The 25,021-nt window shown below is 46.0% G+C and overlaps 1 protein-coding gene across 1 annotated transcript in view; it reads right to left on the bottom strand.

Moving 5' to 3' along the window:
* Positions 1-24,616, bottom strand: part of LOC139051627 (uncharacterized) — a 54,976-nt gene extending 30,360 nt beyond the window's left edge. The window contains exons 1-2 of the mRNA XM_070528575.1: positions 24,573-24,616; positions 13,360-13,606 (exon numbers count right to left, since the gene is read on the bottom strand). Of these exons, the coding sequence (XP_070384676.1) occupies positions 13,360-13,606; positions 24,573-24,616 (291 nt within the window). The remainder of the gene's footprint in view (positions 1-13,359; positions 13,607-24,572) is intronic.
* Positions 24,617-25,021: the final 405 nt, after the last annotated feature.

Below are 25,021 nucleotides of genomic sequence, written 5' to 3'. Positions count from 1 at the left end.
GACGGAGGCAAAAAACATTCAAGAGACCATTGACAAGTTAGTAGAGCAGGCGGAGTTGAATCCCAATCAAAGGGCCGAACTGAGGGAACTCGTGTTTGAATTTAAACACGTATTTTCAAACACACCGGGCAGGACCACTGCGATCGTTCCCGACATCGAGTTAACCTCATCGGACCCAGTTCGTTCGAAAGCTTATCGCGTTTCACCTCGTCAACGTGAAGTTATGAACGCTGAAATAAACAAGATGTTAGGGCTAGGTGTAATCGAGCCAGGAGAGAGGGATTATACCTCACCTCTTACCTTAGTTGAGGTCCCAGGAAAAGAGCCGCGACCCTGCATCGACTACCACAGGCTCAATTTAATCACGAAGGACCAGACTTATCCAATACCGCATATCAAGGAAAGGCTTGAGAAAGCGAGCAGTGCTAATTTCATCTCTACGCTCGATTTAGTCAGAGGATACTGGCAGGTTCCGTTGACCGAGAAGGCAAGCAGGCTTGTGGCGTTTATTTCCCCGATGGGAACCTTTCGTCCGAAAGTCCTGATCTTTGGATTAAAGAATGCTCCCTATTGCTTCTCTAACCTTGTGGACCAGGTGCTACGAGGAATGGAGGACTTTGCACTTCCGTATCTCGATGACATAGCAATCCTTTCTTCACCACGGGCGGACCATATGCAACACCTGCGAACCGTGCTGTGTCGTCTACGAGAGGCCAACTTAACCGTTAAGGCTCCCAAATGCCAAAGGGCGCGCGGAGGTAGCTTATCTAGGTCACGTGATAGGGCAAGGCTATCGTCAGCCTTCCGAGGTTAAACTGACCGCAATAGACAACTTCCCGCAACCACGCACCAAGCGGGACATCAGATCATTCCTTGGCTTGTCGAGTTATTACCAAAGATATATCCCGCGGTATTCCGAGATTGCGAGTTCTTTAACGGATGCTCTTAGAAAAAAAGAACCACAAACGGTAAAGTGGGATGACGCAAAAGAAAAGGCTTTTAGTATGCTGAAGAAAGCACTAACGAGTCAGCCAGTGTTGAACGCGCCCGACTACTCTAAGCCATTCATTCGTCAGTGTGATGCCAGAGACAGAGGTATGTGGGTGGTGCTCTGACAAATGAGGGATGACAAGAGCGAACACCCTGTACTGTACACCTGTAGAAAGCTTTCAGTTCGTGAGGAAGCATACAGTGCATCAGAAAAGGAATGCACCTGCGTAGTATGGGTGGTGCAGAAGCTAGCTTGCTATATCGCTGGTTCAAGGTTCACCATAGAGACTGATCCCTATCCCCTCACGTGGCTGCAGTCCATGTCTACGAAAAACTGTCGTCTTTTGCGCTGGAGCTTTGCTCTTCAACAGTACACATTCGATATTCGCTACAAGAAGGGTAAGCTTAACGGCAATGCCGACGGTTTGAGTCGTTGCTCCTAGAGTAACGAAAGCCTCATGCTAACCCGGGTTTCGGTGGCATTTTTACGTTCGTTCATACGTTTTTTTCCGAAGTGTAGTTGATTGTTAGCTGATTTTAATAACCACGTCTTAGCGCTTTCAAGAAATGGCTGTTTTTAGTGTTCGGGGGGGGGGGGGGGGACGCGCGTAAGGAATGGGTAAGGTGTTGCGGGTTTTCTTTTTCTTTAAGCCGGGTGTGTTTTGTAAGTGGGTGACCTTGTGCTCGCTGCTTTGTGGTTGTGGGTCGGGCACTGTTCTGGGGTGATTGCTTGCCCACGCAGGAGACGAAAAGTTGCGAGACCTGCTTGCAAGACGAATTTCACCGGACTGGACCAGGGAGAAAAGTCACAAGAGCGGCCACGGGGACTGATGACAACTCCCAGGAATCTACCACCTACGAACTAAGGGTTCATCACCTCTAAGGGGAATTCTGCAACTGAAACGCCGCTGCCTCGCACAGCGGCTGCTGGCCCCTACGCGTCGGCATCTTCCTCCCCCGCCGGAGATGCTGTTAGGGTTGGCGTGTGGCACCACGTGCAGAAAGGGATTTTACCCGACGCTCTCTCACCATGCCTCTTCGAAATGAGACGTGACTGCTCCTGCTACGGTTGGCGTTCCGCACCACGCGCAGGAAGAAATTTCTCTCACCCGACCTTCACACCCTTTGCCTCGTCGAAATGAAGCGTGACTTCCTAATTCACCATGACCATTTCGAGTGTCTGCCGGTCTGGCAGAAGCCCCGCAGTGTTTACAGGCCTCTTTGGTGTGTGTGTGTTGCTTTTCGCTGCGTCACAACAGGCGCGGCGAGCGGGCCTCATAACATAAAAGTATCGAAAATAATTTTCAACAATGTTGGGCGTCAGAGAAAGAAAAGCGCCATGAACTTGTCATTGCATTAAAGCGCGAAATCACGCACCACGGCCGAGCTGATTTTCCGAGTCACAGCGCCAGGCGCGCCCACTGCGCTCGAAAGGTAGCCCAAAAAGCTATGAAATTAGTTTCGATAATGTTGGCAGTCAGAGAAAGCGCCAAAACTTGTCACAGTAAACTTCAGTACACTCGAAACTGCGTCACAGCACCCTGTGCGACTAGCGTGCCGAAAAACTACCGAAATTAGTTAAAACAATATTGGGGCTTATAGGAAGCGTCGCAAACATCTCCCAGTGCGATTCTTTAATTCAAAGTAACTGCTCCACGACGGCCACGCTGTTTTTCGTTAACTGCATCACAAGTCTAGCCTAGTTGCCGGGCAGTAAGCCTAATTGCTTGAAGTGCGTCGCAGACTGTCGAACAAAGTTTCTCACCTTGCCGTAGTCCAACAGTGCAGTGCTGCCTTGTCGAAGTTCCGAATGAGCGCAATAATTCGCCGGGAGGCCACCAAACCAGGCTAAATACCAAAATAGAAAAACAGGCAGACGGGCGCCCGAACAGTCCAACCATAGAGAAAGGGATTGAACAAGAGCGGACACTCGGCGAAAATTGGAAACAGGAAACACGTCACGCTATACTTTTAACATCGACGAATTGGGGCCGCGAGCATCGAGAAAAAAAAGAATGTGAAATGAGATTAACAGAAATTGTTTTATTTTTTTTATTCTTTCCCGGAAAAATTAAAAATATCTGCGTATAAATTAAGTTAAACTTTGCGGCTTACTTTCGTTGCCTAGCGACAGGCGAACTGGCGAATGACGAGCCAAATGTTTACGTCATTCGTCAGACTCACCGCCGAAGCGAGAGCGACCGGCCGCGCATCTGAGCGTTGGCCTGTTTGGTCACCCGTCTGACTGTTTTTCTATTTTGGGATTTAGCCTGGTTTGGTGGCCTCCCGGCGAATTATTGCGTTCATTCGGAACTTCGACAAGGCAGCACTGCACTATTGGACTACGGCAAGGTGAGAAACTTTGTTCGACAGTCTGCGACGCACTTCAAGCAATTAGGCTTACTGCCCGGCAACTAGGTTAGACTTGTGACGCAGTTAACGAAAAACAGCGTGGCCGTCGTGGAGCAGTTAATTTGAATTAAAGAATCGCACTGGGAGATGTTTGCGACGCTTCCTGTAAGCCCCAATATTGTTTTAACTAATTTCGGTAGTTTTTGGGCACGTTAGTCGCACAGGGTGCTGTGACGCAGTTTCGCGTGTACTGAATTTTACTGCGAGAAGTTTTGGGGCTTTCTCTGACTGCCAACATTATTGAAACTAATTTCATTACTTTTTGGGCCACCTTTCGAGCACAGTGGGTGCGCCTGGCGCTGTGACTCGGTTAGCGAAAATCAGCTCGGCCGTGGTGCGCGGTTTCGCGCTTTAATGCACTGACAAGTTCATGACGCTGTTCTTTCTCTGACGCTAAACATTGTTGAAAATTATTTTCGACACTTTTATGTTATGAGGCCCGCTCTCCGCGCCTGTTGTGACGCAGCGAAAAGCAGCTCGGTCGTGGTGACAGTTAGTTTGGCGCGTACTGAATCTTACTCCGACAAATTTGTCGCAATTTTTATGTCCCCGCAACAATTTAAGCCTTCTTTCGGTACCCACGCTTGTCGAAAACGCGACGAGCAATCGTCAAGAGTGATAACACGGGAGTGCGTTGCTTGCGCCTTTCAGAACGCAGAAGTGATAAGTGATGAGGAGCTCAAACGCCAGGAACTAGTAACTCGAAATTCTGTCTTCTGAACGGCGCCCACGCATTTTGTCTTGAGTGCGAGTAGAAGGAATTCTGCGAGCGTCCAGCATGCTCTGGTTGAGAGCCTCTGTTGTGGCCACCTCTGTGTATTCGTAGCGTACTATCGCGTCGGTTGTAGCCAAGTTCGCGAAACGCGCCGTTGCCCGCGCATTCGTGCCATTAAAGTGCAGGAAATAAGTATTGGGAAGAGGGGAATGTTTGGAATTAGAATGTGTTTGTGGTATGTACGGTATTGCTTGGGATGAGTCGGGTATTTTCTACGCCGTGTGTGTAAATACGAACTGCTTTTGTTTGTAATGCCACCCACTCACCACTTTCGCACGCTTCGCCTCTACAGGCATTATTCTTAGATGTTAATACCAAAATAACGCTTGTAATTTTTTTCAGCTCGTGTCGTCTGGTGGAGCTTCCTGCGGAAACTACTGCTGCTTACCTGGTGCCACAACGCTGGATGAATGCACAAAAAGCCCGCGACGAGCATTTACAAAGAATAAAATAAACGTTAATTTTTCTACATTTCACAAGGTGTCTTGCGTCGTTATGAAATTGCACGTGGCACATATTCAATGGAGGCTTGTGAAGATCGCGATCAATTTTACTTTATAAAATAATTTGCACATAAATATTTAATAAATAAAAAAATAAATATGTAAATAAATATTTGCTGCAAAAGCAAAAAAAATAGAACGGAGCCGGCGTGACGCGCACCAGCTAGAATTCAAAACGCGCGCGCACAAAACCGACACCGGAAGTGTGCTTCAGGTTTTAACATCCAAGGCTTGGTGCGCTGCAGTCAATTCGGCCGCTGGGCTCTATGGGAGTGTCCCCTCTTATTGTATTCCTTTCTCTATGGTCCAACGCTCAGATGCGCGGCCACTCTCTCTCGCATCGGCGGTGAGTCTGACGAATGACGTAAACATTTGGCTCGTCATTCGCCAGTTCGCCTGTCGCTAGGCAACGAAAGTAAGCCGCAAAGTTTAACTTAATTTATACGCAGATATTTTTAATTTTTCCGGGAAAGATTAAAAAAAATAAAACAATTTCTGTTAATCTCATTTCACATTCTTCTTTTTCTCGATGCTCGCGGCCCCAATTCGTCGATGTTAAAAGTATAGCGTGACGTGTTTCCTGTTTCCAATTTTCGCCTTGTGTCCGCTCTTGTTCAATCCCTTTCTCTATGTTCTAACTCTGACGAGATTCCCGGTGTTATCATACGCTTTGCACAACAATCGGTAAGGGATCAATGGCTGAACAAACTTAAAGTACTGCCAACAGCAGAAAAAGGTGTTTCATGTTGGAAAACCTAAGCGCCCATAACAGGGCGCTTCTGAAGACCACTAAAGCTGGGCAAGTGCCAATGAATTCAGTTTCGCTTGGCACCGGCGCGGAAAAGTGTTTGTAATGAAAAAAGAAGGCAGTCATGCGGACACGAGCACCTGTGCTGTCGACCTTGATGAACTGAAATCATGAAACGGGTTTGATGGATAATTGACTTCTACTGCCATGTCTTTCACAGGCTCGTTACCTCCATCAGATTTTGTTAATTACACTGAAAATTGTCATAGTTGGGCGACTAAATGTTTTCACCTAAACTGCCAGTCTGGTAGAAATAAAAAAGATGAACTTGATTTTTTCTTTGAAAGCCTCAAATTTCATTTCGACTTCATAATGCTCTCTGAGACGTGGTATGACCAGCACTCTACCCCATGGTGCCTTCTGAGCTATCAATGTTTTACTAGGTCCAGAACCACTTCGCGTGGAGGCGGTGTTAGCATGCTTATGCAAGGTAATCTTTCAGTAAATTGTATTGAAGAATTTTGCCTCTTGTCGGAAGACTGTGAAGTCTTATCTGTACTGTACGCACGAGCTATTTTTCTGTATTCTACCGTCCACCCAATGGGAATGTCGAGCGATTCTTGTCGTTTCCGGAGAAAATATTTCCATATGCACATGATCTACAATGTACAGTTGTTTTCGGTGGCGATTTCAACATTGACGTGTTGACTGATACCGCAGCGAGTTGTGACTCTTTGCTTTTGTTGCAGGCATATGGCTGTCATAATACTATCTCGATTCCAACCAGGGTCACAGCTAACACATCTACATGTATTGACCTTTTTCTGACAAACATTCCCCAAGCTGACATAAAAGCCGGCGTTTTCACGTATGGTTTAAGCGACCACATGCTCATCTTCCTAAGTCTCATCCGTAATAATAAAAGAGAAAACAAATGTAGCTTCACTTATCAAACAATTACAATGCACCAGCTTGCAGAGTTCCGAAATGAAATACGGCTGATTAACTATGGGGATGTTTTTGCTGCGGATAATGCAGATGATGTCTATGAAACATTCTTGCACACCTTTGGGGCTTGCTACAAAAACATTTTCCACTTATTACCAAACCTTCGCGTTCTTCGAAAATCCGCAAACCCTGGATCACGACAGTATTGCTGCGTAAAATCAAAGTTAAAAAAAATTATATAATAAGTTCATTAAGACCCGGAATCCACATGACCTGCAAGTTTTTAAATCATTTCGGAACCAATTAACAAACTAGCTGTGCCGCGCTAAAGACCGTTATCATCTCGAGTACTTTCAATCTTGCTGGAATGACAGCCGGAAGTTGTGGAAGCGGGCCAACGTTTTGTTGAATCGTGTGCCTGATTATCAGCCTACAACAGGTATTTTGGAAAATTGCAATGTAGTTCCAGACGTGCTTTTGCCTGACACGTTTAACAATTACTTTACCAGCGTTGCTAGTGCCCCTATCAACATGAATGGTAGTTGTTACTTATCCTTTGATTGCGCCGATTCAGTATTTTTGCATCAAACAAACGTATCATAAATAATATGCAAGTTCAGTGAACTCAATAACAGCAGCGTTTGTGATGTCAATGATATTCAGATTAAACCTGTGAAATACGTCTTAGACTTAATTGCGCCTGTATTAATGCACGTCTACAATGTCTGCCTTTCTTCTGGTGTATTCCCACGTCAGATGCAAACTGCAAAAGTGTTGGCTTCATTCAAGAATGGAGATAAGAAATTGTTGACAAATTATAGGCCAATTTCTATTCTCCCCATATTTTCAAAAGGTTTAGAAAAAATATGTTTCAATGCATTTCTGATTTCCTCGAAAGCAAAAACTTAACCGATTGTCAGTTTACCTTTCGTAAAAATAGGTCTACTCAATTTTCCCTGCTTTTGCAAACAGAATTCAATTTAGATAATATTGATAAAGGCCTCCTTACTCTAGGCACTTTTATAGACTTTAGCAAGGCCTTTGATTGCATTACCCACGAGCTTCTGTTACATAAAATGAATCGCTATGGTATTCCTGGCATCGCTTTAGAGTTCATTAGATCATATCTGTGTCATAGATGCCAGTTTGTGCAAATTAATAACATTTCATCCCAAGTTAAACCGGTATCTATTGGCGTTCCGCAGGGTAGCATTTTAGGCCCTCTTCTCTTTAATATCTTTATTAATGATACTGCTAATGTAGATTTCCACACCAAGCTTATTTTATATGTTGATGATGCAATCGCGTTGTTTTCCTCAAGTAATGCTGTAACACTGCTTACAGTTGCGAATTGTGTGCTTAAAGAGTCATATACTTGGTCTGTCGAAAATGAGCTGAAGATCAACACAGCAAAAACTAAAGCAATTTTGTTTCATGCCAAGAATAAGAATGCTCTCCTGAAGGATGACATTAAACTTTGCTCTTCAAAAATCATGCTCGTGAATTTCATTAAAACCTTAGGTGTTTTCTTGCCATACTAATGCCATACTAATTTTTTTAACAAACAAGCTTTCTCAAGTTTCAGGTCTTCTTTTCACTATTAAACAGACTCCACAGAAGGTAAAACTTCTGCTCTATAACTGTTAATTTTTTTCCCACCAAAATTACGGCTGCCTGGTTTGGGGCACAACATCTGCCACCAATATTTATTGTATTTTTCGTCTGCAAAAGAGAGCTATTCGTGTTGTGTGCAAAGTGCCATTTGACTTTCCAACTAATTCATTATTTAAAGACCTAAAGATACCTAAAGCTCCTGATCTTTTCAATTTTCGCTTAGCGTTAACATACGGTAAGGAGTGCCAGAAAAACATTAACCACGCCAGGTCTATAGCCAACTTGACACAAAATAGAAGCTATTACGCTACAGGACTTCCGGAATATTGGTTTGTGCCATACCCACGTACCAACTATGCGAAACAAAAGCTTTCATACACTTTACCGCAATTATTATATAAGTTAATGAACGATGCTATTGATGTTTTTTCTTGCAGTAAAAACAAGTTAATAAATTACTTTCGTGCCTATTAGCCTTTATTCTCTGTATAAGTAGGCTTCTTTTTATTCAGTTATGTATTTTTTTCTATTGTTATCTGCTGCATGAACACTTGTATGAGAACATTTATTGTTTTTGTTTTGTTCTTTCTCTCTTACCCTCCTTTTTTGTCATGTGTTGGTTTCTGCTGCTGCTGTCACGAGAAGGTTTAAGGACTAGTCAAGTTGCTCTTTTGTAACTTCTTTTCTTGTATTTTTCATAAACTTGTATATTTATCGAAATAAATTCATTCATTCATTCAACTTCGTGGACAGTGTCGGCAGCAGTGATTTAGGCCATTCCGATTAATTCTTCGCTTCCGACCGACCTCTGAGAGCTGCAGGCCGGTGGCGATGAACCGCAGTGCGTAATATTGATTCCTCTGCGTGGAATAACCACTGGTACGCTTGCACCCGAGTCTCCTCTAGTCGATAGCGCAGCCTGCAAAATGTCTACTTAGAAGGCCGGCACGGACGGTGCCACTCATTATCCGTTCCAAACGGTCAAAACGGTCAAAACATGTTCTTTCAACGTTTACGATGCCGTCGCTTTCTTGTCAGGGCTTCGACTCCACACCGCGACACAAACATCGTCCCAGCCGCTGACCCAGCACGCTATCATCACTTCGAGCAACAGAACAAAAGCAGAGAGCTTTGCGTTGCACTGTGCAACTGCAGGTCATAACAACTGCGCTTGGAGCGAAACCAAAACTGCCAAAAAATACTTGTAGACTAGTTTGCCAGTCAACACAATGCCAATCCGTAGCCTGTACTTCCCATCACTCCCTTGCAACGCTATTCTCGAGACGCATGGCGGCTGTACGGCCGCCCATGGAGTTTCCTACAAAATTACTAGAGGGAACTCTGGCGCTGCAGTCGTTGTCCTACCATGGGAATGATGGGAAGTACATGGATTTGTCTGATCTTTGTGCTTATGGATTCAAACGTTCTTGTGGCTTTGTATATTACGCTATATAAATCTTATTGTCGTATATTTCAGTGGAATCTATATTCTTCGAAGTGCAGAAGACGCTGGGAACGCGTACAAATGCTAGTAATTGCAACGATTGAGCTTGTCTATGTGCCCAAATCGAAACGCGCCAAGCGTCTCTAGCGTCTCAAAGCACTGGCATACCTGCGATAAGTTCATAAGTGCGTTCCATTCGCTTGTCGATACATGCATCCGTGGCTTAATGGTTTCAATATCAGGGGCGCGATCGGAGATATTTTGTTCGATACGCGTTCTGTTCAGTTGCTGCAACGTCACAAAGTTGCAGTATGCAAAATTTGTGACAGCGGGGCGGAGAGAGCAGCCAATCAGGAAGCGGTGACCTCCCCGGAAGTTTACCTCCGTCGTTTGTCGTCTGCTTGCAAACAGTGTACTACAAAGCCAAATGTTTCTCGTCTTCCAACTGAATGAAATCTTTATCTAAAAAAATGTATTTTTTCTTCTCAAGCCCAAACACGTTTTCAAATGGTAATACGTGTGACTACTGCAATTTATAACTATTAGGTTCTTTGCGTCGTCCCTAGGTGGTGTCGCGCACAGCGAGAAGGAAAAAGAAAAAAAATACGACGGGAAGAGTGGCGCACTTTTCAAGAGGCAGCGATAACATCCCAGTGGCTCGCTGGCACCGATGATGTTGTCGATTTCTCTGTACAACCAACGAATTATTTGTTTCGAGAAAGAAAAACGACGCCGGAATTCACTTTCTGTCATTTCTTCAAACGCGTTTCGCACCGCCACCCGCTCTCCTCCTTCCTCTAGAAACGCCAGCGCAACAACCTAAGTTTCCAACGGAAGCGCCATTTTCTAGAATTAAACTATGGATCTGATTCAAACGTGCCATTCCGCAGCCGAAAAGGCCGCCTGTTGGATCCAATCCAATCCACCAGAGGCGCCATGCGAAGCCGTATGATCGCTCCAAACTTATCAACTCCCGTCGCGTTCGGACGAAGTGCTCGGTGGGCGGATGATTGACAGGAGTGTGTCGTCATTTTGACGTCACCAAAAACGGGGCGGCGCCCCGCGGCTGGCGACGTCGGCGCGGAGTAGGCCAATCGCGCGCGCCGGTAACCGAACGAACGCGCCGAACAACCATCTCCGATCGCACCCCAGGCTTCTGTACTAGAGTCCCTGTGTTCGAATCCTGACGTCGGGCAATTTTAATGATGTGTATTTAATTATTCATTACGCAATAAACTGTTGAAAATGACGAGTTTACGAAGTCATAAAGCCGTTTGAAGCCAAAAAGGACGAAGTTTAGGCAAATCCATGTACTTCCCATAATTCCCATGCTGTGACAACCGCTCCCATTGTAGCTCACGTAGACACTAGCGCCAAAGTTCCCTCTAGTAATTTTGTAGGAAACTCTATGCGGCCGCCCTTATCCGCCATGTTTACTCTCTGATTGGCTGTCGAAAGGTCACGTGCTTTGAAATTCGTGCCGGGAAGCGGAAGTATTGCAAAATGCAATTTTGCGTTTTCATCAATATGACGAAACGTGACGTGGATTGGATTGGAAAAACTTTAATAAAAGTCCTGCAGGACGCACGTCAGCGCGCAGTGGGCGTGGAGTTGCAAATTTTATGGACTAGTACATTTTTTGGGTCCTTGGCAGCTGTATTACGACGTTACGAAGCCAGTGCAATGCATCTGCAATTTCGCGAATATGTGGTGCCGATTCAAGATATGCGCCATGCCAGCTTGCTCATTGGCTGAAGGAATATCCCGCGAGAAACGTCACAGGAGGGGCTGTTTCGTAAACGTCTTTTTGACGATGCATGACGTTGCGCTGGGCCGCCATTGCTGAGATCTTCCGCCATAATTTGTGGTCGCGCGAATTATGCTAATGAGCAGCCATATGCAATGGCAGCCGAGAGGAATGCGTATCGCCACATTTTCCGCGTCCCACGAAAATCTTTTGTTCATAAAACGTGCTCATAGTATTTGCATCGCTCTCGGGTGGTGTTGGCATTTGTGTTTAAGGCCATAATTTTTTTTAAAGAACGCGTTTATACGAAATAATATAGGTTGAACATAGGAAGCTCTCGACAATGTTGTCCACTTTTCACTGCTGCATTTGTAGCGTAATCAAGATTAATGCCTTTTCGCACAATCAAAAGTTAGGACAACGGCGCCTTTCTAATTTATAAAAAGAAATGTATGTACGCAAGGCGGCTCTTTGAAGTTTCCTCCGGCGGTGCGAGTAACCAGCGAAGTGAACAAGAGGTGGCAGCGCCGGCGCTTGCGTCGCGCTAGTGGATATCTCTGGCGTGCGCAACGCTATCGGTGATATTCGGCTGTTTCTCAGCCAGGTGAGTCGGGCTGAGTCACTTGCGTTACACGAGATAGCGATAACGTGCCCTAGAATGTGCACGCATCACCACTGGTAGGTCGCATATATTGTCTCAAAGAAGAAAACAAGTGCTTTGGCGCCAACATACGATGACTCATTCCATTTCTCGGGTACACGCATCCTAGCTTATGCAGCACACGACGACTTGTACGCAGCAGACGACGGAAAAATAAAGCCTCCGCTGTAAAAATAAAGCAGCTAGCTCAAAGCGCATGATTATTCCGTCGAAAACGCTTCTGGCTTCCGTCATCTGCTGCATACAAGGTGGACCACCTTCTCGGACCGGACCGAAACGATCCCCACTATCTCCAAGAAGTGGTCCGGCGCCTGTGGAGCTCAGCTGCAGGTCAGTCGGACCATATTTCGGCGTTTTACGGCCGATTTTCCACCTGAAGAACGTCGTGAGCTGCTAACCCTAACTTCACTTAGGGGAGCAGCGCCGGCTCCGGCGGACGAGCTCGCACTCGAGCATGGCGGCCTTAAGAACTCCGGCTGCGACATCGAACCCGCCACTTATTGCAACGTCGCGACTTGAAGAACAGATGGATGTCACTGCATCTCAGGTGGGTGATGCAACACCGCACCAAGAATGCAATAAGGCAGCTACGATTAACAACAACATGCAAACCACTACCGTGGTTGACGAAACGACAGCAGAAGCTGGATGGGAGCGCGTTCTTTCCCTGAAGGAAAAGAAAAATCTCGCTCAGGAGCGACGCTCCGCGCAAGGAAGCGCACTGCCATCAGGTCTGATTACCAACTCATCCAAAGCCATGGCGCATCGCGGGCGCCCACGACTCAAGCGTCTTCCGCCGCTACCGAAGAGTGACCTGAAGGTGGTCATCAGACCACACCAAGGGCTACCACTCAAGAATGTTACCAGTCAGGCAATGGAAAGAGCGGTCATGGAGGCGTGCCAGGACAGAACCATCGACAACAATTTTATTCTAAGAATTAATTCAGGTTCCCAAATTGTAGTGATATCCACCGCGAATCGGGATACGGCCAAGGTCATGCAAGCCATTAAATCCTTGAACATCAACGGATGACAACACCCAGTCAATGCGTACGTTACGGCAGGAGAAGACACGACGCGGGGAGTAATCCACGGGACAGAAGCACACACCCCTTCTGACGTTCTGCGATCGAACCGTCGTATCCGAACGCAGGGACTGGAGTTAATCGACGCAAGAATGATGGGCGACTCACAAAGTGCTTTGCTCACCTTCTACGGCAGCCGAGTGCCAAGGTGTGTTTATTACTTCGGGGGGGGGGGGGAGGAGAAACTCTGCACACCCTAGCGAAATGCGGTACAATTCTGCCGTATCTGTGGCACCGTGGGACACCGCACCGACTTATGTCCACAGCCCGACGTACAGGTGTGCCGCTCGTGCGGGGTGCGGGAGCCTGCCGATGGACACACGTGCACCCCCAAATGCGCCATTTGTGGGAGTGATCATCCAACGGGTGAACGCAGATGTCCCAAAAGACTAAAGCCAGTCAGGCAGATATCAAGACCACGGCCAAACAAACCAATGAAGACCCAGCTACGGTGGTTCGCCACCGAAGACGAGGGCTCCGAGCTGGAGTTCCTTCCGACGATGGATCGTCGCAGCCGCTCCAGAACCCGCTCGCCGTCGTGGAGCCGATCTTGTTCCGGGCAGCCGGGCCAAAGAAGCCGGTCGGCATCCCGACCCAAGGTGCCTCAGCAGCAACATCAGACAAAAAAGAAGGAGGCCCCAAGAAGCAAGTCACCAGGGGTCCTACGGGCATGCAGCACCTGTCAAAATAATCAGGTGAGCTGGGCGCAAGTCGCATCTCCCACTGCCACTGCTAAGAATACACCTACACTAATCACACAAAACCCAGAGTACAAGAAAATAGTAGAAGAAAAACAAAATATTTCGAAACAATTTAGCCGAGCTACGAGCTGAGTTTGAAGCTTTTAAGCGCATGGCAAACAACAGCACATCACAGCAACCCAAACAAATTGCGGACCACACTTCCAAATCACTACCGCAGACATCACTGCAACAAAGTACCGCCTCCAACACTCAATCGGTAACGCTGGAACAGTTAGCACAAAACATGGAACTAATGTTCGCAGAGCTACACAAACTCAAGCGAATGGTAGAGGATGTGCAAACAAAAGCCGCAGCCGTCCCCCGAAATCGGGTGTAAGAGTTGAGGAGGACGTCGGGATGAAAACTTGGGAGGTTTATTTACATTATTTACAGTGAGACGACCAAGAAATCAGCAGTCTTAGAGTCATTACGGGCCGGCAGCAACTCGGACGCTGCGGCCCGTCGCAAGAAGTTCGAAAGAGATGAATCAAGGAATGCTCTAGGAATGCTCTCGGTCTATGTCTTTTAAGCCCTTCGGGGTCTCGAAGACACGTCACGTTCCGCCAATAGGAGAGCCCGCTGAGGTGACGCCATTTTCGGCAAATCGGCGAGGGCTTACTTCTCCTTGTGGTCTTGCCTTGCTGACTTGCAATGCGCCGTCACAATAGATGGATGGGGGCGACGCTGCCAGGTTTTCACGGTGCATTACAGCAGTCTTGCTTCGGGACCCACTTTACCCGCAACAGTGCCAGGCTCTTGCTTCACTTTCGGGAAGAGTCAAGCAGTGAATAACTCCACCTGCGGCACACGAAGGGGGGGCCGCCAAATTGTTTGCACGTGCCGCGCCTCAGGAGTGTGGTATCCGTGCTTCTGCGCTCCTTAATTAGCTGTGGTGCGATTCGATGTGGTCTGGTGAACTCGAAGTAGGCTCAGGAAACGTTCCCATATCTAACAAGGGTCAGTCAAAGTCCGGGAGCTCCTACCAAGACACCGAAAGCTATAGAGCACACTGATAGTGACAGTAATATCCATGGATAATATGCCAAACAACACAAAGACCGTTCACATTGAAATCTGGCAATGGAATTTCTGCACGCTACGCACTAAATTGGCTAATTTCACGCACTACATAGAATCGGCGCCAAACCCTCCCGACGTTATCTGTATTCAGGAAATGGGAAAACAAAATCAAGAACTCAAAGGATACGAGCTTTATGCTCACCCAGATTACCCTCAAGTAGCCACCTTTGCCAAGAAGGATGTCGCGATTAGCGTAAATTATTTTTTTAGAACCTATTCCGCACCAGATAATCCCGATTTGGCCGCAAAAAAGGGGGGGGGGGCAAACCTAAAACAATTATTGTCGACGTTTATAGTTCTCCCAGAGTAAAACAGGCGGATTTCGAAAACGTGGTGGCAACCGCGGTGCGACTCGCTCAAGGTAGGGACAAATTAATATTGTTAGGCGACTTTAACGCACAACACTGAAACTGGGGCTACAGTAGAGACAATCCCAAGGGCATCTTGTTAGCTGACGCTGTAGAGCGCTACGGACTTTTCCAGCTAACTCAACCGGATCTCCCAACGCGAATCGGGAACAGCGTATCCAAGGACACTTCCCCCGACCTCACGTTCACCAACAACGAAAGTGAGACTCGATGGACGAACCTAGGTGAAAATTTAGGAAGCGATTACTATATCTTAAGCGTATCGGTTGATGCAGCCAGGATTCGAAGAGCTTGGCAAGGCAAGGCTATCCGACTGGACCAAATTTCGTGAAAAACAGAAAACAATCGGCAGCATAACAGACGTAGGAGAATGGGCCGAGTGGATCAGAGTTATTCACTCTGGGGTCACAAAAACAAGTGAAACGACAACGGAGGCTACAGCCGTGGATCGTCACCTCTTGCATCTCAGGGAAGCCCGGAGAGGCCTCACAAAAAGATGGAAAAGGCAGAAGCTTAATCGCAAACTCAGGATACGGATAGCTCAGCTAGCTCAGGAAGCTAACAATTACGCACAAAAGTTAAGCGATAGCAATTGGCGTCAGTTCAGTGACTCGCTTCGGGGCACGTTGACTACGAAGAAAACATGGCGCATTCTTCAAAGTATGATTGACCCGGGAGGAACAAAAACAGTCGCGAATATCGCACACTCAAGCTGCTTGAAAACGAGTTTGAAGGTCGGGAAGCTGAAATGGACAAAATTAAACAGATATAGGTAGGAACTGTTCTGAACGGGCAATCCACCAAACCCGTTTACGAAGGTCCGGACCAACCGGAACTGGAAGCCCCCATAACCTTTGAAGAGGTTTATGCAGCGGCACACTCCTTCAGGAAAAACACGACCCCAGGGGTAGATCAGGTCACGAACGCAATGATTCACAATCTAAGTGACGCTAAAGAACTTGACCAAGTTCTTTAACGACACGGTCTGCACAGAGGACGGAATCCTTTCAAAAGAATGGAAGGAAGCAAAAATTATTCTCATTCCTAAACCAGGTAAGCCTCGTAACATCAACAACCTTCGACCAATCTCCGTAGCGTGGTGCGTGGGGAAACTCTTTGAAAAGGTTGTGCAGGTCCGGCTCTCGAACCACGTAGAGCTAAACATGTTCCCCTCCAACATGTTCGGTTTCCGACCCCACGTGTCGGCGCAGGACGTTTTGCTACCACTAAAGCACGAGGTTCCGCACCCTAACAGAGGGTCGGACGATAAATTTGTACTGGCATTGGACATCAAAAAGGCCTTCGACAGCATCTCCCCGCCACCTCCCCCCCCCCCCCCCCCGCACACACTAGTCTGGAGGGACTGGAAGCGGTGAACTGCGGAACGCGAATTTATAACTACGTGCGCTCGTTCTTCAGCGACCGCACGGCCACAATCGGATTAGGCTCCACGAGGTCCGACAGCTTCAACTGTCCCGACAGAGGTACCCCTCAGGGAGCTATACTCTCTCCACTGCTATTTAATGTAGGGATGAGAAAGCTAGCCCTGGAGCTTGATAAACACCCGAATCTCGGCTGTGCGACATATGCCGATGACATCACGTTCTGGGCTCACCAGGGGTCCTACGGGGACAAGCAAGAAACTCTTCAAAAGGCCATAGACACAGTCGTGGAATACGCAATGGCGGCGGCCATGGCATGCGCACCCGAAAAATCGGAATTCATTCGGGTGCGTGCGAAATACGCAAGAAAGAAGGACTGGGTGCCAGTCACCCTGACTCTCGACGGGGCGCCAATTCGTGAAGTGGAGACACTCAGAATATTGGGGATGTGGATACAGCAGAACGCTGGAATACCCCACACCCTTCAGAAACTAAAGTCACAGGAAACGTGGCGAGAATGATACAGAGAGTGGCAAGAAGCAGAGACGGGCTAACTGAGGGAGGGACCATCAGCCTAGTTCACGCATTCGTAATTAGCCGAATCACATACGCCCTTCCGTATCAGGCCTTCACAAACCAAGAGAATATACAGGCAAACACAATAATAAGAAAAACGTTCAAAGTTGCCCTTGGTCTTCCCGAATGCGCTAGCACAGAGAGATTCGAGGGACTGGGCCTGCACAATACTTTAGACGAGTACGCAGTCGCGACGTTATATGCTCAGAAAGAACGACTTTGTTCTTCAACTCAGCGTAGGGAAGTTTTGGCGAGGTTAGGCTTTCCCCTGAGACCCCAGTGTTGCGGAGAGGAAATGGCCCAGATAGACCGCAACGTTCGATCGCACATCGCGGTGGCCCCAATTCCCAAAAACATGCACCCCAAGTACCATCCCGGACGACGCAGAGCAAGGGTAAAGACTCTTCACAAACGTTTTGGCATGGGACCGGGGGTGTATTATACGGATGCCAGTCGAGCCAGCTCAGACACTTTCACCATAGTCTCTACATGCAACAACAACATAACCACGGCATCCTTCAAAACCGTCTCGGCATGCGTGACAGAGGCTGCAACCATCGCCTTGGCTATTCAGGACGCCGAGCGCCAAACCAATTCGGCTGTCATATTATCCGACTCACAAGCCGCTTGCCGCCTGTTTCTACATGGAACGGCACCCAAATCAATAATCAAAATTTTAGGCACTCAACTAGAGGGGCACCACACTATCGTCTGGTGTCCGGCACACGAGCGACTGGCAGGAAACGCAAGAGCAGACCGTATTGCTCGAGGATTAAACGTCCGAGCAACGGCATGGCCTAGCGACGACCTTCCACCGAATTATCCTGACATCCTCCTACAGCAAAGGCAGGAGCGGAGACGTTTTGGACATCCTCACTCCGATTTAAACAGCCAACAGGAGAGGGACTGGCATCGTATTCAGACGAATACATACCCCAACCTGCACCACCTACACAGAATGCACCCCACGAGGTTCACTGACGAGTGCCCGTGGTGCACAGACACACCCATACTAAAACACATCACATGGGAGTGCCCCAGGAGGCCTCCGCACATAAACAGCCCCATATTACACCAACATCCACTAATGAGGAATAGGCAGTGGGAGGCATGGCTTGCGGATGAGGGTCGGGAGAGCCAGTTGGCTCTTCTGGACCAAGCCCAGCGAGCCGCTCGTGCCAGTGGGGCCCTGGAATAGGGGCTCCAACCATCGTGCCTTATTTTATTTATGTTCAATAAAGTTTTTACTCTCTCTCTCCCGGGAAATGGAATGAGTCATCGCATGTTGGCGCCAACGCGCTTGTTTTCTACCTTGAGACAACATACGCGACCTACCAGTGATGATGCGCGCACGTTCTAGGTCACGTTATCGCTATCTCATGAACCGCAAGTGACTCAGCCCGACTCGGCTGGCTGGGAAATGGCCGAATATCGCCAATAGTGTTGCGCGCGCCAGAGATATCCACTAGCGCGACGCAAGCGCCGGCGCTGCCATCTCTTGTTCACTTCGCTGCTTACCCGCACCACGGCAGGGAAATTCAAGGCGCCGCCTTGCGTGCATTTCTTTTTATAAATTAGAAAGACGCCGTTGTCATAACTTTTGATTGTGCGCAAAGGCATAAATCTTGATTACAATACAAATGCAGCAGTGAAAAGTGGACAACATTGCCGAAAGTTTGCTATGTTCAACCAATATTATTTCGTATAAACGCGTTCTTATAAAAAATGATGGCCCTAAACACAAACGCCAACACCACCCGAGAGTGATGCAGATACTATAGGCAGCAAAAGAGTACGCATTTGGGCTGGTTGGTTCATGATTACGAGCAATAAAAACAGCGCTAAACGACGGGACGAGTGAGGGGACACAGACAACAGCGCTGATTATCAACCAAAGTGTGTTTATTCCGTCAGTCAGCATATATATGCTCCGCCGCTATCTGAAACCACAGAATCTACAGAATAGGGCATGCGCAGGGGGAACTGCAATTAATGTGATAAGAAGGCAATCTCCTTCGGAAGGAGAGAAATGGACGGAAGGCTTACACATGCTTCGCCACTAACGTGAATGTGGAAGGCTTCGGATATAAGGCGTGCGCGGTCATCACGATATTTTGACAGATAGGTTACACCATCGAAAGATGGCTTGCAGCCGCATTCATTGCAATGCAGTGACAACTGACTATCTTTTGCCTGTTTTTGAAATTTGTTGAAGTGCTCGCGCATGCGGTCGTTGATGCAACGCCCCGTTTGGCCGATATAAAAACGCTTGCATGAAAGGGGGATCTTGTACACCACACAGTCACAACAGTCACCAACAAACCTCCATCTGTGCTGTTTTTTACAACTTTTTTTGTTGTTATTGCTTACCCTATTGACTTGGTGGCACAGGCTACCTAACTTATTTTTGGCAGTAAACAGCAACCTGACGCCTGCCCTACTGACAACCTTTGTGAGATTGTGCGCAACCTGGTGAACATATGGTATAACCGCAACCTTTTGCCGTGAGCGATTCTCGGACAAAGCAGCTGCCGACTGCTTTCCTTTAAGGTTCGCTGCGAGGCTTTCAGCGATGCTGGTCAAAAGTGGTACCGAGAAACCTGCGAGCTTCAGTCTGGCTACTTGCTTTTCGAAGCTTACATCCACTTGGTGGTCACATGACCGGATGAGGGCCGCCTTCATGCAGGATCTTGCTATACCGTGCTTGACTATCTTTGAGTGCGCGGACGAAAATGGAAGAAGGTTCTTATGAGACCGAGGAGTAACCCCAACGTACATGATTGCTTCAGAACGTTAGCTCCAAGTCTAAGAAACGACTTGTAATTCTGTAGATTCTGTGGTTTCAGATAGCGGCGAAGCATATATATGCTGACTGACGGAATAAACACACTTTGGTTGTTAGTCAGCGCTGTTGTCTGTGTCCCTTCACTCGTCTCGTCGTTTAGCGCTGTTTTTATTGCTCGTAACTATAGGCAGGTTGCGAAGGTAGTTCCTGCGCCTACTAGGGCACCCCTCGCGGCGGCGAGTGCGCACCCGGCAGGATACGACCGCCTCGCTTGAGTTCGAAAAGCCTGTCTGTGCACTGTTTCGCGCGTAGCTGTTGCATTTTCTGAGCAATGTTGAAGTGTAACCCGAGCTGTTGCGTAGTGGGCTTCAACAGCACGTACACCAACTCAGGAGGAAAAAAGTTTTACAGGTTTCCGGGCCGACCGTGCCCTTACAAAAATTTTTATAGAAAGTCCATAGACAGTCCATAGACATTTCTCTATGAAGTCTATAGACTGTCTATAGACATTTCTTTAGACTGGTCTATAGACAGTCTATAGATTTATGGACATACACATTTTATAGACTGGTCTATAAAAAGTCTGAGTTTATAGACTGTCTATAGACATTTCTTTAGACTAGTCTATAGACAGTCTATAGACTTATGGCCGCACACTTTTTATAGACTAGGCTATAAAAAGTCTGAGTCTATAGACTGTCTATACACTGTCTATAGACAGTCTAGAGACTTATGGCAATATTTTTTATAGACTAGTCTATAAAAAGTCTGAGTCTATAGATTGTCTATAGACTTTCGATAGACTTATGGCCATACACTTTTTATAGACTAGTCTATAAGAAGTCTGAGTCTATAGACTGTCTATACACCGTCTATAGACTTATGGCCATACACTTTTTATGGACTAGTCTATAAAAAGTCTGAGTCTATAGAGTGTCTATGGATTAATTATAATTCATGTTTGTAGACAGTTGTCTGCATAATGTCTATGGGCAAGTGTATAGGCTTACAGTTCTACTTTTGTAGACTGAAGTCTATGGAATGTCTACAGACAAATGTATATAGATATACTATAGGCATTCTATAGACTTCAGTCTACAAAAACAGAACTTTATAATCCAATACACTTTTTTCTATGACATTCTGCATACACTTGTCAACAAACATGCATTTTCATTAATTTATAGACACTCTATAGACACAGACATTTTATAGACAAGTCTACAAAGAGTGTATAAGGCCATAACTCCATAGCGGCTATCTACAAGTTAGTTTACATTTTTCATTACATGCGGTAGCAAAACGTTTTGAATGTATTTCATTTTATTTTATAGATATGAAATGCATGGAATGCAGATATTATGCATGTGCACCTGTTCCTTTTCATCTGCACTTATGCATTACCGTTAGTAGATTAATAAAGCTCCTGAACCAGCTGTACTTTCATATATGTTGCATAAACAGAAAGAATTTATATAGTGCTGAATCATGCAGTGCAAAAAATAAAACAAATGCACCGGCAATGCATTAACCATTTTTGTTGCTCGATATAACATGAATTCCTTAAATTCTTGTCTTATGCTATTATGGAAACAGATTAAATATTTACACTACTCCTTGGCAAGCATGGTCGCCAGGCTGGCCTTGACCTTTGTGTCATTAGTCCCAAAGGTGCTGCAGGTGTATGCTGCAAGTAAGTACATGCAGCAATATGAGGCAAAAATAACAGATGTGTATTCTTTGTATGTTCATTAAGCAGCTTAATATATTTACTCAAACCATCTAAGTCAATACTTAATGCGGTTTAACTATGACTAATGGCTGCTTGTCAATACAAATCAGTACCTTTATGCAATGTTCTATTGCATGGTATGGTGAACAATTAAACAGTCACAACTACTGCTCGTGTCAGCAACAGTATGTTCCCTTTTATGACAAGTTCATATATGATGCGTTAATGTACTTATCCCAAATGGTCCCTATATTTATTGCGGAAACGTTACCCAGTTGTGCTGTCTGTACAGTTTTTTTGGCTGGTAGTTAAGTATGCCCGTGCAGAGGGATATTTTCAGAAGACGTGACTGGAATATTCCCAGTATCATGCCTAAGATTGTAATTTATTTTGCTTAGTACACATTTAAATGTATTTCTCATACTTTTAAATGAATGGGTCATTGGCCATAACTACAACAGATGGCAGATGGGTTGATTGTATTGATATGGTACCTTAATTTCTTGCAGGTATTGAGGCCTCTTGGGCATGCTAACAGGTTTCCAAGTTAGGTATACCACATGAGCACCCGAAATACCACACGAGCACTTTGTGTCATGGCACGACAGATATGCACCTCCTAGGAAACAGAACTGATAGTATAGTTCGAATGAATTCTATCACAGTAAATTATTTAAGGTGCTTTGAAAGATGAAAATTTTTTCTAGGCTATCGAGGTTCAGGACGTTTAGTTAACGCAAAAAAAAACATATTGAATAAGAAATGCCTTGTCAGTCTGCTTGACTTTCTTTTTTTTTCAATAAGTAGAACCAATTTCCCTCAATTTTTATGAAGTGAAACGTTTTAAAAATATATTTAACACAGAGACTCTCTGGAAACTTTGACATGTAACAAGACAGCATACCTATGTGGCCAATTTAATGTTTCCCGATCTTTTTCCAAGCCTTTTCCTGGCTGTTTTCATGAAAATTTTCTGGCAATCTATGACGCCTGCAGCTTAAGTGCAATAAAAAATACTATGGTTTAATGCTTGCCAAGTAGTGCCAGTCCATAATATTTAGATAAAACGAATAACACGTCAGTCACTTAACATGTAGTATTAGATGCAACTGACTTGAATCCCTTGTTTAATAAAGCTGACAAGGGCTTCGGCAAGTTCGTAATTGATGGCCACACGAGTACAGCACGGAAGACACAGAGACACGCGTAAAACAAATGCAACAATGTGAGGGAAAACTATACAATGAGTTATTTTTACGGTTCAATAGTAGTTTTCTATATAATTTGCTCTCACCACTTATGCCTCTAGTTAACTTTGTTTACCTCTGACTAAAGACTACATGGCAATATTAATCAGTACCATTATGATGTATATTACAGTATGATAAGCAGTTAGACAACCATAATGGTCACCGGTGTTAGCAACGGTACGTTTCGTTTCAAGACAGGTTCATGTGACACACAGTGTACTTATAAAAATAAAAGAAATGTGAGAATCCCAAACGATTCCTATAATAATAATTGTTGAAACAAAGATACCCTGCTGGACTGTGCACATTTTTCAGGTGTTAATGCAATGTGCCCGTGCCGATCGAACATGCTCAGCATACTGACTGCAGTTTTGAACAATCACGTTAACATTTGCAATTTATTTCCGCTTAGAACAGTCTGCATTGTCTCTTCTCTCATACTTCGAGATGAATACATTTGCCACACTTTCAGTAGAATGCACATGAATGGGGGCGTACTGATCAGGTTACTTATCAACTAAAACATGTTACGATCTCTTAGGTGTGTTAATAAGGGTAGAACAAATGCAATGTCCACTGAATTATTTGAATAATCTGTGCGTTATCTACTAAGAAAATACCACCGAATTGATAATCTGGCTCTTTTTTCTTTTGTACAGCGCATATAGTATGCAGTCTGTCCAAGACGACGGCACTACATGCCACAGTAATGAAAACCGGAACACTTATTGCGCACGACAAGGGCTTCATACCGTGCACGACTGGCACAATGCGAATCTGCGCCAGCAGCTGCCTAGAGATTAAGAGCACGTAAACTGCATAACGCCGAAGCATCGAAAGGCGCTTAACGCTTTTCATATAGCTCGAAAGATAACTTCTGCTGCTAAACTGTTTAAAAAAGAGACAAAAAACAAATATTCCAACTACCGTCAAACGCAATGCCTTCAGTCTGAAACGTGTAAAGGTGCTTCCCGGAGCGACTAATTTATTGTGCTCCAATTTTTTCGGCTAAGTTGCGAAGCTGCGAGTGACTGAGCTTATCGCAGGTTTCATGCTCCAAAAGCGTTTGTGGTTGCATATAAATAGATTGGGTGAATCTAGAGATTTTCGCTTGACATTTCTTCAAGTCTCGTGTTTTGCGTGCGGTAACTTCCCAAAATTATTTAGATTGGTTGCCAGAAACCTTAAAAATACTGCTACTTTTAAACAATGCGAAAACGGCAGTGCACACACTGCTCATGCATGCCCCGTAAACACGGCCTTTCATCCGAGTACGTTAGCAGTTATTCAACTATACGTGTCTGTCAGAACATTCTTGATGCTAACACAATTTCGAGATATATACGTAAAGCGTGTCACGAGAATTTCACTACACATGCGGCGCAGCATTCATCGCGGCTGGATCAAGTGCCACGAAATGAGATCTACCATACTGGCTGCCCAACATACACAATCCGCTTAGTGGTAGCTCAATATCAAGTTAAAACATGGTGTAGCTTCCTTCTTTACGCACCTAAACTATTATGCTAAAATCAACAAGCCCGAGCGATCGCTCGCCGTAAAACATTCCGTATAGTAGAAGCGAGAACAAGAGCGCGTTATGAAACCATGTCAACGACAAACCGACACTATACCCGAGTCGCCTGCGCTACATGCAGCCGCTTCGTGCTACGAAATGCGCTCACATAATCATGAGCTATTGACGCAAAACATCTTTGCTAAAGCTTACCGTTCAGTGTAGTTGACGTGTGATGCCACAAAGATGACACGCATACACAGACACCAACGTTCAGGCGGACACCGCACACCGGTACAACCGTTTACGTGCCTGGCGCACTCGTTGAGATGGCGCACCACCGCGCATGCGCAAGATCTCCGAGCATGCGCAGGAGCTCCGCGCGCGAGGGCGTGCGCGCTCGGAGGAGTGTGAGCGCCTTTTCCTCCTTCATTTTTTTTTTCGCTCTCTCTCTGCGCGCCATGCGCGCTGGAACGGGTGGCTTATTTATCTTTATCACCATTATTCATCTTTTTTTGTGGACGAAGGAAATGCGCTGGCAGGTTGTATGACAAACGCTGTGGGCTATCGTATGAGACTGGAACGCTAACTTGAATGCGCTGTTTGTAAAATTACAGGGCCCTTCAAACGTTTCACACGCATTATTGCCAGCGTCGATTAGT

The sequence above is a fragment of the Dermacentor albipictus genome, unplaced genomic scaffold (genome assembly GCF_038994185.2).
Source record: "Dermacentor albipictus isolate Rhodes 1998 colony unplaced genomic scaffold, USDA_Dalb.pri_finalv2 scaffold_13, whole genome shotgun sequence".
Classification (NCBI taxonomy): Eukaryota; Metazoa; Arthropoda; class Arachnida; order Ixodida; family Ixodidae; genus Dermacentor; species Dermacentor albipictus.
The sequence above is the reverse complement of the archived record's forward strand: the minus strand, read 5'-3'. Positions and strand labels throughout refer to the sequence as shown.